The sequence below is a fragment of the Phaseolus vulgaris genome, chromosome 7, assembly GCF_000499845.2.
Source record: "Phaseolus vulgaris cultivar G19833 chromosome 7, P. vulgaris v2.0, whole genome shotgun sequence".
Classification (NCBI taxonomy): domain Eukaryota; kingdom Viridiplantae; phylum Streptophyta; class Magnoliopsida; order Fabales; family Fabaceae; genus Phaseolus; species Phaseolus vulgaris.
In genome coordinates this window covers 5,686,610-5,701,972 of record NC_023753.2, presented here as the reverse complement: position 1 = coordinate 5,701,972, position 15,363 = coordinate 5,686,610, and the positions used below count along the sequence as shown (strand labels likewise).

Below are 15,363 nucleotides of genomic sequence, written 5' to 3'. Positions count from 1 at the left end.
ATGTTAATTTTTTAACATATTCAAAATCTTAAATAAATATAAATCTTTAATTATTTAATATTCTATTTAAATAAAAATTTGATATATATAAAATGTATAAAATATTTAAAATTTTAAATAAATAAAAATTCTAAATTATTGAATGTACTATTTGAATAAAAATATGAAATAAATAAAATTTCAAAATTATTCAAAATCTAAAATAAATACAAATCCTAATTATTTAATCTTCTATTTAAATAAAAATATAAAATAGATAAATTTTTTAAATTAAAAAAATACAAATCTTAAATGATTTAATATCCTATTTAAATAAAAATATGAATTATATAATTTTTTTAAAATATTGAAAATTTTAAATAAATACAAATTCTAAATTATTTAATTTCCTATTTAAATAAATATATAAAATATATAAAATTCCTAAACTATTTAAAATTCTATATAAACATAAATCCTAAATTATTTAATTTTTTATTTAAATAAAAATAAAAAATATATAAAATTTCTAAAATATTCAAAATCTTAAATAAATTTAAATCTTAAATATATAATGTCCTATATAAATAAAAATTTAAAATTATAAAAATTTTAAAATATTTAAAATATTTAAAATATTTAAAATCTTAAATAAATACAAATCTTAATTTTCTCATATTTAGGTACAAAGGAGTATTTTTATGGATAAAAAAACTGAAATGTATGTAATTAATTTAAGAATCATGATATATTGAGATTGTCGACACAATAATACATATTTGATACGTAACAATGACATGGTTTGGTGACGTGGCAAGTTCAAAATAGGGTAATAGCGCGAATGAGTAGTGATGCGCAAACTTCAAAATAGGGTAAAAAAAAAAATATTACATCGATTCTTAGTAACAACCAGTGTAATATATTTTTTTACTCAGAATGGCCATATTATGTCGATTAAGCCATCAAACCCATGTAATATATGGTCCATATTCAAAAACTTTTTTATTTTTTTTCGGGTGGCCATAAACGTCACAAAAGTGACCACTTATAGGCACACGAATAACCAGTTTTGCATATGCTAGTACATGTGGAGGAAAATGTGGTTAGATAACTAGTTCTCGTAGGGTGGGGGTCCAATTTTGTCATGGGTGTAATATATGGCCCATATTACACTGGTTAAGCCATCTAACCGGTGTAATATGACCCATATTCAAAAACTTTTTGAATTTTTTTCATGAAGAATGGATGACCATAAACGTCACAGAAGTAACCACTTACAAGCACACGAGTAACCAGTTTTGCGTGTGCCAGTACATGTGGAGAAAAGTGTGGCTGAGTAAACAGTTTTGGTAGGGTGGGTGTCCAGTTCTGCCATGGGTATAATATATGACCCATATTACACCGGTGAAATATATGACCCATATTAAAAAAAATGAATTTTTTCATGAGGAGAGGGTAGTCATAAACGCCACAAAAGTAACCACTTACAGGCACACCGGTAACCAGTTTTGCTTGTGTCAGTACATGTGGAGGAACTTGTGGTTGGGTAACCAGTTCTGGTAGGATGAGTGTCATGCCATAGGTGAAATATATGGTCCGTATTACACCAATTAAGTCATCCAACCAGTGTAATATATGGTCCAACAACGTTGAACACTTGAACAACAAACAAAGAAGCAACAACGACCGCACAAGAAAAGATGTTTACCTGATTTTCAACGCTCTACACCGAAAAAAAGTATGGTTTGTGCTTCGCTTGTTCTACGGTTTAGTTCGTACTTCTCGCTGCTTCTTTCTCCCTTTCGTTCGAAACTCTTCGCACCGCACTCAAACGCTAAACCCCTACATTCTTACAAAAATACTCTCAATGTCACATCACTTCCATCAAAATTACAAAAGCTCTCCAGTGCCATATCCCTCCCAATGTTACAAAAGGGGTTAATAAAACATTTTCGCTAATGTAATTTATCACTACCGTACAAAAGACATTTAAAGGACACAATAACACTTTAAAATTCACACAGTAAAATACTTAAAATTGCTTTCTTCAAAATTCCATTTCCATCAAGGCGTCTCTCTGGCCTGAATTTCTCAGAATCTTCACCACCACAACATTTTCATCCGTCGCACGCCATATACTTTGAACGACACGAAGTCACTTTGTTTCACACTAAATCCATTCGTCCACGTGTCATCTGAAAAACAATACTTCATTTTTGCTATGTTTTCTTCACTTACTCTAGATGTGTTCATCAATGATTGATCCAGCTACTACATCTATTGCCTCTCTAATTTCTTGCGCAATTGAAGCTTGCAAAGTTCGTAAAGAAACCAGGAAAGAGTAACAGAGCTTGTATCTTTCCCTGCAAGAAACGTCTCTAAGGTATTCTGTATCAGTTTCTTTCAACTCTATAAACCATGATAAAATGTCTCCTTTCATCACCTGTAAAATTTTCGCGTTGCCAACAAGTTAGTATTAATTCTATGAAATCAAGAATAGTAAGCAAAAAATTTAGTAGTTGCGCTCACATGATAATTTTCTTTGTAGCTTTTGGATCTACTCAATCTTGCTTCTGATTAGTTCTTGCTTCTGATTAGAGAACCATTGGAGAACTCTGTTTTTTTGGAAATGAGACTTTACTCTCTCTACGACTCATCATTAACTATGTTTTACTTCTAGTAAGAATATTTGTTGCCACTGAACGGTTTTGATTAAATTTCTTTTACGTCACTCTAGCTTATAATAAAATATCATCTCCTCTTATTCAAATAAAGAAGATATAGATCTTTCTTCAATCATAAAGAACCTCAAAACACACACACATTAGAGTCTCTTTGTTGTCTGTAGCCTTCTACTCATCAAGCTCCTTCACCTTGGAAGAAAAAGTTTGTTCCTATTTTACCCAAGAACTTCTCCAAATCCTTGATGCACCCAACACCTTAGCAAACATTACCGAAAACAATTTTCTTCCAATGATAAATTAATGTCATACTCTTCTTCACCACCATCACCATCTCAGCCGAGTCTAAGCTATCCTCCGTGTTGTAATTTTTTTCAAGAAAATAAAGTGGAAAGATGAAGATTTGATTTATTTAAAAACCATAAACGTTACAATTTATATTTCAGAATCCATTTTAAAGGCCCCATAACAAAAGAGCTAGAGATACAATTTGTTAGGATTTTTCAAAAGAATAAAGGACAAAGATGAAGATCTATTTTATTTAAAAACCAGAAACATTACAATTTATAAAACTTAAAGAATAATTTCTCAATAACAACATGGTCCTAGGAATAGGCCATGAACACAAATAAGGAAAACAAAGCACCTAAAGTTTCTTAACTGACTCCTTAAAACTAGGAAATCAACAACAAATAAAAATGACAAGATCACGACATGTTTTAGTCTCTTGACCACATAGTTTGGCATCTCTGTGTCATGCTCACTTGGAAAGGTTCCCCCTACACCCTAAACTTGGTTTTCCATCTATTTTGATGTATCGTAATAAACCCACAGCTAACAAACTCATATATTCATCATCTTCATCATCCGCCTGATTCAAGGGACATTCCTTACTCTTTATAAAAAAAGCGATGAACTTCCTCCCTTGGAGAGAACTTTGTGGTGAGCTACGAGGTGGTGGTGATTGATGAGTTTGGAGAGTGAGGTTAGGAGTGGGACTTGATGCTATGATTGGCATAAGCATATGCTCTAATTGATTAGTCTGGACAGGATTAGCGTCTTCGACTATAATGGGCTCAACTAGAGAGTTCTTCTTTCTCTTAGTCAGCCTCTCTCCATTTCCAATGTTGGTGCTCAAATGGTAGTTATAGAAAAGTTCTGTCATTTGAGAGTTGATTTATTCAACACAGAATAGTATGAATTTATCTATAACCCAAAACCTTAAAGGAAATGAAAAATATGTTTGTGGTTCTTTTTTCTTTGTGTTTTTCTTCTTGCATAGTTTTTACCAAGTTTGAAACTCTAATTACACTTTAATCCTAACAAATTCTCTCTCAAAAGCATTTTTCATCAAATCCACATTGATATCCAATAGCATTTATTAGGTTTTTTGTTTTTTTTAGAAGAGACGTTAGGAAGGTTTGAGAAAAGTAAATCATGAGACAAATTCATGTAAGAGACCATGATACCACATTCAATCCAAAATCTTAAAATAATAAGATTGTGATTATATATATATATATATATATTATTCTTTTTATATATTTTTTACTTGATTTGGGACTTCAACTCACAAGAAGAACTAGTTATCCACTTATTCAAATAAATCACATCTACTCATCATCTTGCAAACTTGGAAAACTTATGATATACATGTCTCTAAAATATTTTGGATAAGTGTAGAACGTTCCTATTATTTATTGGAATAGAATCTAATACTCAACATCTTCATAAGTTGAGCCACATGCAAGAATCGCATTCAAGAAAACAAAATATATTTTTGATTCTTGAGCATTATACATGGAGGTCAAATAGTGTGTTTCTATTAAAACATGTGGAACAAAAAAGTATGTACTAGTTTAAATTTTAATAGTTTTGTCTTTGTATTACTGGACCAAGTGGAAATCGAATCCTCACGGTATCTCAGCTAAATTCTGTAGTTAACAACTAAGAGGAATTATTCGACTTCTCGAACTAACCAAAGAAAGTACACTGAAGCGATTAGCGACTAAAGAACTCAATTATGTCTTTAAAGCATGATTAGGAATATATGGACCTACTTAGGTCTCTGCCTTAACTTCTTCCGTAGGTGAAGTCTCATAACCAAGACTATAAAGAGGTAAACATCCTTATAATTTGTAAGGTAATGAACTTGTGACTTTTACATATACCTTAATTCAGACTCATCTGACTTAAACATTTTAAAGTACTTGTTTCAGATATTCTTGTGCGCTCTCAATCCAATCCAAAACGAAAGATCGAAATTGAAAGTTAATTAACTAATAAACACAAAAAGATAAAAGAAAGTGTCATATATAAGATATATTCAATCTTGTAATAACAATCCTATTGAAAATTTCCAACAATTTAATTTATGTATGACCAACTACATATATCCATCATTTGATGAAGTTATAAAATTTTGCGTGTAGAATGAAAATGAAATCAAAGGACTGGAATATACGTAGAATTGTATCACGTAAAAATCAAATCGAAGCATCAAAACTTTGATGTAAGAACAAAAGAGGTGTTAAGTATAAGATCAGATTTAATTTGACAAACAGTAAGAACTCATTCGGAAACGTTTTTCATACAGAGAGACCAAAATATAGAAAAAAAAATAGTGTAAGAACTAAAATGAAAAATAATGTTGGTGATGACATAATTCACCAAATTTGCAGTTGACCTCTTAGTCAACCTTTCTCTGACTGTTGTGTGAGTGGGGTTTTTTTTCTCCATCACAAGACTAAGGGCAGGCGCCACTACAAAGTGGGTCCCAAGTTGCCAAGAAGTATCTATCTAATTTCCACAAACTGGAAAATATAACAAACTATTAACTATAATGTAGTAATATTCAAACTATTTTAGTGATGTTGATTTAAGAATAAAATTATTAGAAAATATAGATACTCTAAGATATGCATATATTTGAATTAAGTTGTTTAATCAATAAAAACCTATGTATGTCTATACACTAATACGAGGAAATAATGTACGAATATACTAACAATTTAAAGATTTTTTTAGCTTGTCAAGTGATAAAAATAACTATATATATATTAACTTTTTTTAATTTCCTATACTAATATAAAAATAAAAGTCATATTGCATGAGTTCTGATTGATTGTTAATTTATGCATGGAGATTAAGATTTATTAATAGTCTATAAAAAAACAGTATATGTATTAACAACGTACTTTTTTTTTATCTTTTCTCTACCAAAAACAAATAAAGAATTTTGTTGCACAACTAACCAATAAAAAATTTATCATCTAGCATAAACTAGTTAACTTTTAAACTAACCTAAAAATCATACTTAACATAAAAATCTACCGATTAAAAATAATATTTATTTACACTAATATTTTGCAACACGAGTATATCACGAATAGTTTACATTGTATAAAAAAATGTCTAATTACATTTTTGTTCTCTTGAGTATTGTAACGATGATTGTTCTTATGTATCAATTTTATCAATTGAATCCTTAAATCATCATAAATATGCAATTTTAGTTCAATTGTATGAAATAGGTATTAAAGTCTTTTTAGTCTTTTAAATATCTCACCAGTTACATCATTGTTAGAAGTAATGATAAAACATCACAAGAATTTGCATGATCAATTATAACATTATGCCCTCACTCCCTCAGTGTTGCTGATATATATGAGAGCTATATCCATTAATTATATAAGTTTTGCAGCTTAATTATTTTTAATGGCTTATGCAGGTCATGGGGTGAACACAGATGCAGTTGTTGCATCTAAAGATAGAGAATATTGTGAATTCCTACGTACATAAGTTTATCACTTGTAAATTGTTGTAAAAACCACACCAAACAACCTACGTACATAATAAGTTCTTATCAACTTAAAAATAAGTTGATGTTACGTTATACCTTTGAAAGGAACAGAGAAGCATGCATATAAGCTTATATTTATGTTCTGTTTTATTTTGTACTTGAGGGTGGATTCCTGCAAGACCCTTATTTCTCTCTCCGAGAAGCATAAACGTGCAAGCCACCTTCAATTTGCAGAGTAAGCATCATTCTGTATTTCACTGATTTGTTTTCGTCAGCCAGTTTGAAGATGTGAGTACCTAAGAGGAGTGCAGAATATATTTTCATCTGTCTGTATGCAAACTCCTTCCCCAGGCAAATTCTTGGACCCGCCTGTGTCACAATATCACAGTAAGTCTCAAGTTCTATTGAGTTCTAGAGGACAAATGCTATGAAATGAGAAATTTTCTGGTTATTTATTTCATTGCATAAACAAAAGTAAAAGGTTTAATCTCCTACGTGAAAAGCTGTGAACTTAAAAGGGCTTTCTTTCTTCAAAATTCCATTCTCATCAAGCCATCTCTCTGGCCTGAATTTCTCAGCATCTTCACCCCACAAGAACTTCATCCTTCCCATCACATATGGTTGGAATGACACAAGATCACCTTTCCTCACGCTAAATCCATCTGGAAACGTGTCATCTGAAAAACAAAACTTACCTTGCTAGAAATGCATCATAAAATTGGTTAGTCAAATAAAAAACTCATCACTCACAATGATTCGTGTATTAATGTTAACGAAGTAATGTAGCTTAATTACCACTGGAACTGCTGGATGGAGCCTGAGTGTTTCATTCAATGAGGCATATAGGTACTGCATCTTTTCCAGATTCTCTTCAGTTATTCTAGCTGCAAGTTCATCAATGGTTGATCCAGCTGCTACATTAGTTGTCTCTCTAATTTCTTTTGCAATCTTTTCCTGCACGTCAGAGTTCTTGCAAACCTCATAAAGAAACCAGGAAAGAGTAATTGCTGTTGTATCTTTCCCTGCAAGGATAAAACTCAAGGAAATGTCTCTAAGGTACTTTGGATCAGTTTCTTTCAATTCTATAAACTTTGACAACAGGTCTCCTTTCATCACCTGTTAAATATTCAGGTTGCCAACAAATTAGTACTAATCCTATACAAAAAACACAACTAAGAATAGTTAGTAATTCATAATTTTAGTATTTTAGTTTTTGTGCTCACGGGTAAGTTATCTTGTAGGTTTTGGGCTTGCTCAATCTTGTTTCTGATTACTTTATAAACAAATTCATCCATCACTCTTACACTTTTCCTAAGAACTGCTTCTGATCCAATGTTGAAGAATCGCATAATTCTCCAGAGAAAGTTAAAATACCGGTACATGACAGCAACACTTGCTTCATCAAAAGCATTGGAAAACTCCGTGCCTTCATTATAGGTTCCACGCATGGTGTTCAGATCAACACCAAAGATAACCTTGCATACAGAATCTAGAGTAGCTTCCATGAACAATTCCTGCCAATAAGCAAGAAGCGGATGAGACCGTGATTTGTGATTGTGAAGTAACAGAAAGGTTTTGTACCTTTGCTTTGTGTACACTACAGTTGCACTACATAACATCTTACCTGCATCTCAATAGTATTATTTGAGATTGCAGCTTCAGACACTATCTCTGCAAGTTTTAGTGCATTAGATTTGAACGCCGAATTGCTGTAGTCTCTCAACAGTTTTGTTGAGAACTGATAGCTTGTTGCCTTTCTCTGATGTCGCCACTGCTCCCCATCCACCGTGAATATACTATCTCCAAGAAAATCTGACAAGACACTATGGTGATACCAACCCTGCCACAGATGAAGACTTTTTGAGGCTAAATCACACGCAAGGCTATATGGAAAAGTCTGTATATTTTTATTTATCTATACCTACAGTTCTTGATCATTTGGTTATCAAGTTTTGAATATTATGATCATAATCCACCTTGAGAATGGTTTTGTACACGCTTCCTAAGGATTTTATCCTCCCCTATGAGGATAAATGATATTTACCCATAATGAATGAATACAAATATATCTTCAACCGAAATGTGATATTTAATAATAAGAATGAGACTCTGAGAGCAATAAGAATCAAACTCCTAATAATTTACTCATAATGAATCTTTAGACATTTTTGCATCAAAAACATCACAGAATTTGCGCTTAATAAGATACCAAATTGAAGGAATATGCATAGATGATGGTTACCTTGCCGTAGTTTGAGAAATTTGTGGAGAGGATATACTCAATATTAACAGGGTTTGCTGTGTAGACCTCACTTCTGATGAAGCTCAGCAACCTGTAAGTTTTGCTCTGGTTTGTACAGTCGATCATGTAATCGAGAAGTCTGGTAAAGTTGAAAAGTTGGTGTATGACTGTGCCAGCAACAGGATGGTACTTCCTTTTCTTGTCAAAAAATCCAACACCATGGATTTTGATAATAGTAGCAACTAGGATAACAGCTATTACTGTTGCAAAGAGTGGTTTCAGTGCAAAGAGAAAATCTGTGAGCTTCATCTCTTTCGATCTCTCTTTCTCTTCCTGAAAATGTGTACAAGAACTTCGATCCAAGCTGGGGCCATATACGTGCAGTGGATGCAAGCAAATTTCCATGAAATCATATTGAAGTTTGACTATGTGTCAAATCAGTCATCTTCATGATTCGAAAGTTCATGATTACAAAATTGTATTGAAGTATAAAGACTCCATTATAATTCTGTTTTTCTGATAACTTTCTATGTGATTTTGAAATTGATTTTAGAAAATACTTAATTTTTAATTCTGTATGTCTTCATTTTTTTTATTAATCTTTGATTGAATCATTGATCTCACAAATTTATTTAGAATATTATTTAAACACAATTTAATTAATTAGAAACAAATAAATATATGTAAAATAAAGAATTGCCGAAAATTTGAGATTTTTCAAAGTATGAAAACTAAGATTACTTAAAAAATAGCAAAAACAATTACCGATCAAGAATTTAAAAAAGCAAAATCAAAATTTAGTCAAATGTAAATTAGAATAATAGTATATTATCAAAGCTATATATTATACTCTCTTTTTTATCAACAATCATATATTTATCATATCTCTATTCTTTGTTTAATAGCAATGTGTTATGAACAATCAATACTTTTAGAAAAAATTAAAGATCTTCTCTATTTATATATTTTTTTTATTTTTATTAAATGTACAATTTAAAAGTACTTAAACTGACATTTTACTCGAACAAAAGAAAGATTTTACAATAAACTATATTGTCACATTCCATGAAAAAACAAATCGATAATATCCAAAATTAAATTAGATATTTAATTTTTAGTTCATCAATATTTCCAAGAGAAAAAGAAGATGTGGAACCCAACTTTTTTTTACTTTTTCTTTACGCTTCCTTTTTCCAACGTTTTCAGACTTTTTAATATTATTTTGTTATCTTCCACACAACCACAAATAATTGACAAGTCAGATGGATCATATTTTTGGAGAAAAACAAATAATTGACTTGACCATGAAAAACAAACAATTGACTTAAAATGTTTAAAAATACAAGTATTCGGTTTTAATGGTCAGTTTTGTAAGAATTAAAATCATGTCAAGTCTCATTAATCATTTTCTTTCACAATATTATGGAAAAAAATTTAATTTTATGATACGTTTTATGTTTATGTAATCAGGGTATTAACAGAAGACGGACGTAATGTTTTGTTTGCAGGTTCATATTGTAAAAAGTATAGCATATATAAATATACTAATACATGAAACTTTCTCCTTTCTCCTGTGAAAGTCAAATAGCATACTAAAAATCTAAGCTTAAGCTTCCCCATCAAAAAGAATAAAAAATACTAAAAAATAACAAAACAGTAAAACATAGAGCATGCTTAATGGGTGGACACATTGATTCCATCTTCATTTCCTCGTGGCAGCTATGCAGCAATGCTACCAGACGGAGCAGAGTGAGAAAACTCACCATCTCTTTCCACCCCAGTTGCCACGACCACCTCTTCCACCACCATTGGAAAACCTATCATTTGAAAATCTACCGTTTCTGCCTCCTCCACCTCTTCCAAACCTGTTCCCACCACCTCGACCACCTCCGTCACCAAATCTGCCACCTCTTGATTGTTCTCTCTGTTGCAAACGGGGCAAGGCTTTCAGAACCTCTAGACTTACATTAGCTGCATTTTCCTGACCTGAAGGACAAATGTGATTCAATGAAAAACATGACCAAGATAAAAAGCTATATACAGAAATGTATTCCCGTACTCTAGTGCTGAAAGGGCTCAAATCCTAAGTCAAGTGAAACTTTACCACTAAGATATGTATCTAACTCTTCAACTGGTACATCAAAGACAGCACCATTTCCATCAGCAGTGAGTGAAAGACCTTTCACAGCCTCCACCTTCTCTTCAGGCAAGAATCTCCTCAAGATTCCATAGGCAAAACTGATATCAAACAATGAAATAGCAAGTTAAACAAATTGAAAATGTGCACATAAGTCCATCAGTGATTGCATGCATAATCAGAATACAAATTATAATGTGTTAACAGATATGCTTCTTAGCTTTACGGTTTAGCTTAAATAATAGTTAGTTTTTTTTCTTCCTTTAGTTTTTTTCAGTTAGTTTGTTAGCTGTGTCAGTTGGTGAAGACATACTTTACGATTGATATAAAGCTTCCTGTAACTGATCCCAGTGAATATACAAAGTTCATTTTTACTCATTCATTTTTTCTCAAACTCGTTTTCACAAGATAAAAAAAAATATCAATTTCAATGTTTGATTGATTTCTTAAGATTCTATATAGTTATTTATGTAAACATCATATGCGTAAATCAGGGATTATAGTAAGGTTCTCACGAAGGGGTGAAGATTGGTTTCCCAATTTCAAGAAGCAATGTAACATGGTTCTCCATGGAAGTGAGAAGTGATCTTTGCTTTATTTCGGTATAACCCTGTATATTATATGAGAAAACATCTTTCAGATCAGAAAAATAATGAATGATTAAGGGTTCATATAATCAAAAAGAAAAATAAACAGAGAAAATATGAAAGAATATTGACTCACAACAGCCTTAGCAAGAGCCTTTGCAAGCAATTCAACAACTGTTAAACCAGAACTCTTCAAAAGCTCTTCAGCAGTAGCTTTGAATGCAGGAATCACACTGCATTTATGATATATGTTAACAGCAAACAACAGCACCAAACACAGAAAGTTAGCAATAACAAGCATACCTATCAGAAACTTGGGTAATCATTTCAGCAGCTTCCCCACCAACAGCTTTGGCAATATCATCAGGCCGAGGAGCAGATATGTGCTCAAATTTTACACCGGACTCTCTTTCTATTTTAGATATATTAGATCTTTTTGGATCATAGAGTGTAACAGCAACCCCACTATTACCTGAATAAAACGCAAACCACAATATAACCTTAAAATTGACAACTCCAATATCACAATCTGATCGTACACCAAAAAGAAAAATCCTGTAGACATACCTGCTCTTCCTGTACGTCCAGATCGATGGATATAGGACTCAACCTCCCGTGGGAACTCACACTACATCAATATATAAATATCAACATTCCAGGTTGTGACAGAAATAAGAATGATCTGATACATTGCTCGTTTATACATCAAAAGTACCTGGATAATTAACTGAACATCATTTATATCAAGACCTCGAGCTGCCACATTTGTGGCAACTAATGTCATGAATTTTCCAGACCTAAAGCCAGACAGAGTAACCTGCAGGGGACAGGAAACTATTTAATATAGAATATAAGAAAAATAAGAGAAGAACACGCAGAAAAAAGAAAAGTTTCAAGTAACAGATTAAAATAAAATAACTAAATTCAGGTAATAGCTCACCTCACGTTGTGATTGTTGTATGTCACCATGGAGAGCTCGGGCTCCAGGTAACAACCCAGCAAGCTGAGAGGCAGACTCCTTTGTCTCGGTAAATATAATTGTCCGGCCTCCACTGAACCAGAATCATTAGTCAACAATAAACAGTCAAAATCAGTATAATCTAAAAGCAATCCTTAAGTTAAAAATTTGAAAATAAAAATCACCTGCTATAACAGCGAATAATGTCTGGGATAAGTTGGGACCTGGCAGAAGCAGAACAAGGGAGAGCAATATGTCTCACATTGGTACTAGCCTTCATTTTTGTATTTCCAAGAAGGTCAGCAGTTTTCTTATCTGGCTTCAGAAATTGTGCAGCAATCTGACATGAATATACATCAGATAACATTAGAGACCCTAAATATAAACATCTCAAAAGCAAAAATAAAGAGTCACTTGGAATCATACTTGTTTAATAGAGTATGGCAAAGTAGCACTAAAAAGAAGAGTCTGAACTTTATTAACATTTTCAACCTTTCCTGAAAAAAATATCAAAATAGACAATTGTGATACAGAAAAATCATATCATCCAACATGTTGGATAAACATTAATGTAAGGTAACTCCAATTACAAAGGATTGTGTACTAGAAGATGTGAAGAAACAATTTGAAATGATCTAAGGTTGAGGGTAAGAACTGTTGTTCAAATTATGAGAATCAAAAGAGACTTTGAGAAAATAGATACCTAGAATCAATTCAACATCTTCAATAAAACCCATCCTGAGCATTTCATCTGCTTCATCAAGGACACGAAATTTTAGTTGGCTCAGGTCTATATTTCCCCTCTCGATATGATCCTGCACCAATACAAGCCAGAAGGAAATCACAAAACATTGTAAACATTCGTCTTCAACACCAAAAGTAAAACTTTCAGGGTTCTTCAAATATTTACATTCATCAAAGGAAAAAACTTAGTAGCAATACATAATCAACTCGTATCACTGCAATTACCTTTACACGACCTGGTGTGCCAATTACAATATCAACACCTCTCCTAAGCTTAATTTCTTGAGTGTTATACGGAGCTCCACCATACAAACAACAAGCACTCAATCCCATCGCCCCACCATAAACTTCAAAATCAGAATGCACCTAAAGCACAAAACTCCTTATTAAGAAGAATAATAAATACACAATACAATCACAAATACCAATACTAACGAACACATAATCATACCTGACAAGCCAATTCTCTAGTTGGTAGAAGCACAAGAACGCTTGGAGTCCTCCCGTAGCCAGTCTTTCTAGTAGACTTAGCTGGACCATTTGTTAAAGACTCCAATATGGGAAGCACAAATGCCAGAGTTTTACCCTACAGTTTCCCCAAAGGAGACAATTGAGGTCAAATAAAATCCTTTACACCAATCAAAAACACGCACTTTCAAATACAACTGATTACAGAATTATGCAATCTTTCATTTGATCCCAGTTAACAGAAAAAAGTTCCCTTACACTCATTACACTAAAAAAATTGTTTTCCTAATCCCTACAAATACCAATTTTAATTCTTTAGTTCTTTCAGTGCGGACTAAGGATTAAAATGGAACAATTTTAAGCATAAAAATACAGGATCAAATGAATATCTAAATACTTTTCTTAAAAAACCTATAAGTATATTACCATGTGGACCTAAAACCAGTTAGGCCAATCAACGCATAGTGCTTCTTTTCTCTTAAAGATTAAAAAATTGATCAAGCATTATCAAATACAATGCCATATTCTTAACACCCCAATAATTAAAGAATTTAAAGAACGATAAAAAAGGGTTTGTGTAAGAGTAGATACAGACCTGACCGGTGCGAGCCCGACCAACCAAATCTGAACCGTCAAGAACTAAATCGAAAGTCATGGCCTGAATGGGAAACAAAGATTCGATCCCCTTCTCCTTCAATTTTAGCCTCAAAGGTTCGGATATCCTGAATTTGGAGACCGCATTAGGATCCTCCTTTTTCTCTTCTTTCTCCTCGGCTTCCATTACCAAAGGTTGCTCCTCAGATTTTGCCTTTTTCTTCTTTTTCTTCTTCTTGTGGTCGTCTTCCCTAGAAGATTCGGGTTCGACCAGTTCGGAACTAGTGTCTTCGTCGGCATCGTTCGTCGCCGCCATGGCCTCTACATCTGAAGCCTTACGCTTCTTGGTCTTCTTCTGGAGCTTCCCCGAAACCCCATCTTGGTCGGAATCGGGGGCGTTGGGATTGGAAAGGAGTTTGGAAGGACTATTCTCCTCCGCAATGATTGGGGATTGGTTCTTGGCTTTCTTAGCACTAAGCTTCTTGTTTTCTTGGAGGGTGGTGTCACTGACAGAGAGAGGGACTGAAGGCATGGTGATGGCGGCGTAAGGAGAAAGAGGAAAAGAGAGAGAGATTTTCTCCTACTTGAAAGGAGTATGGCTCTGAGTTGCAGAAGCAGGAGAAGAAATAGGAGAAAGCGGCGACGAGGTTTTCGGGTTTATGGTTTTAGGGATGGAAACATTCTTATACACTTCGCAACCTCAAAACCTAGTTCTCTTTTTCTTTTTTAATCTAAATATATTTCTTTTCTTCTATAAAATGTATAAATGTAAAAGATAAAAAAAATAAATCAATTCAAAAGTTATTCTACAAATCTAAATAAATTGATAAATAATTATTCAATTGATGATAAATGTATAAATATAAATACATATCTTTAAATAATTTAAATTAATTTCAAAATATTTCCACACCATAAAACCTATTTTGATCACGATTTATAAATATTTTATAATACCTAATTGAATGAAAAGTTAATCATTACTATATTTAAAGAAAATAATCATTATTCATTTCCTTTTTAAAATAAATATATTATAAAAATTGTATCTTAAAATAATAATTTAAATAATACAATATTATTTAATTATATTATTCTTTCAAAATTACATCACAATAAACAAAATACCTTCAATTATTCATGATAAAAAAAATAACTCTAAATCATTTAC

At 32.3% G+C, this 15,363-nt stretch overlaps 2 protein-coding genes and 1 long non-coding RNA gene across 4 annotated transcripts; 1 reads left to right on the top strand and 2 right to left on the bottom strand.

The window, feature by feature from the left end:
- Positions 1–2,146: 2,146 nt before the first annotated feature.
- LOC137830761 (uncharacterized) lies at positions 2,147–6,979 on the top strand. Its single transcript, XR_011084256.1, has 2 exons — positions 2,147–2,362; positions 6,391–6,979. It is a non-coding gene; the product is annotated as an uncharacterized lncRNA (long non-coding RNA).
- Positions 6,438–9,171, bottom strand: LOC137830758 (cytochrome P450 704C1-like). 2 transcript variants are annotated; one of them, XM_068638272.1, is made up of 6 exons: positions 8,705–9,171; positions 8,087–8,302; positions 7,686–7,976; positions 7,258–7,578; positions 6,958–7,161; positions 6,438–6,831 (listed from the first exon to the last, which is right to left on the bottom strand). In XM_068638272.1, exons 1-6 carry the CDS (start codon positions 9,107–9,109, stop codon positions 6,646–6,648), a joined length of 1,623 nt encoding a protein of 540 aa, XP_068494373.1. In that variant the 5' UTR covers positions 9,110–9,171; the 3' UTR covers positions 6,438–6,645. The 2 variants fall into 2 exon arrangements, with proteins under 2 accessions (XP_068494373.1, XP_068494374.1); XM_068638273.1 differs by having other exon boundaries at positions 7,767–7,976; positions 8,705–9,154.
- A 1,046-nt stretch (positions 9,172–10,217) lies between these two features.
- LOC137830757 (DEAD-box ATP-dependent RNA helicase 7) lies at positions 10,218–14,901 on the bottom strand. Its single transcript, XM_068638270.1, has 14 exons — positions 14,194–14,901; positions 13,582–13,716; positions 13,356–13,496; positions 13,090–13,201; positions 12,813–12,883; positions 12,572–12,726; positions 12,369–12,480; positions 12,144–12,245; positions 11,996–12,056; positions 11,732–11,900; positions 11,565–11,661; positions 11,357–11,451; positions 10,809–10,942; positions 10,218–10,690 (listed from the first exon to the last, which is right to left on the bottom strand). The coding sequence occupies exons 1-14, from the start codon at positions 14,722–14,724 to the stop codon at positions 10,464–10,466; spliced, it is 2,142 nt and encodes a 713-aa protein (XP_068494371.1). The 5' UTR covers positions 14,725–14,901; the 3' UTR covers positions 10,218–10,463.
- Positions 14,902–15,363: the final 462 nt, after the last annotated feature.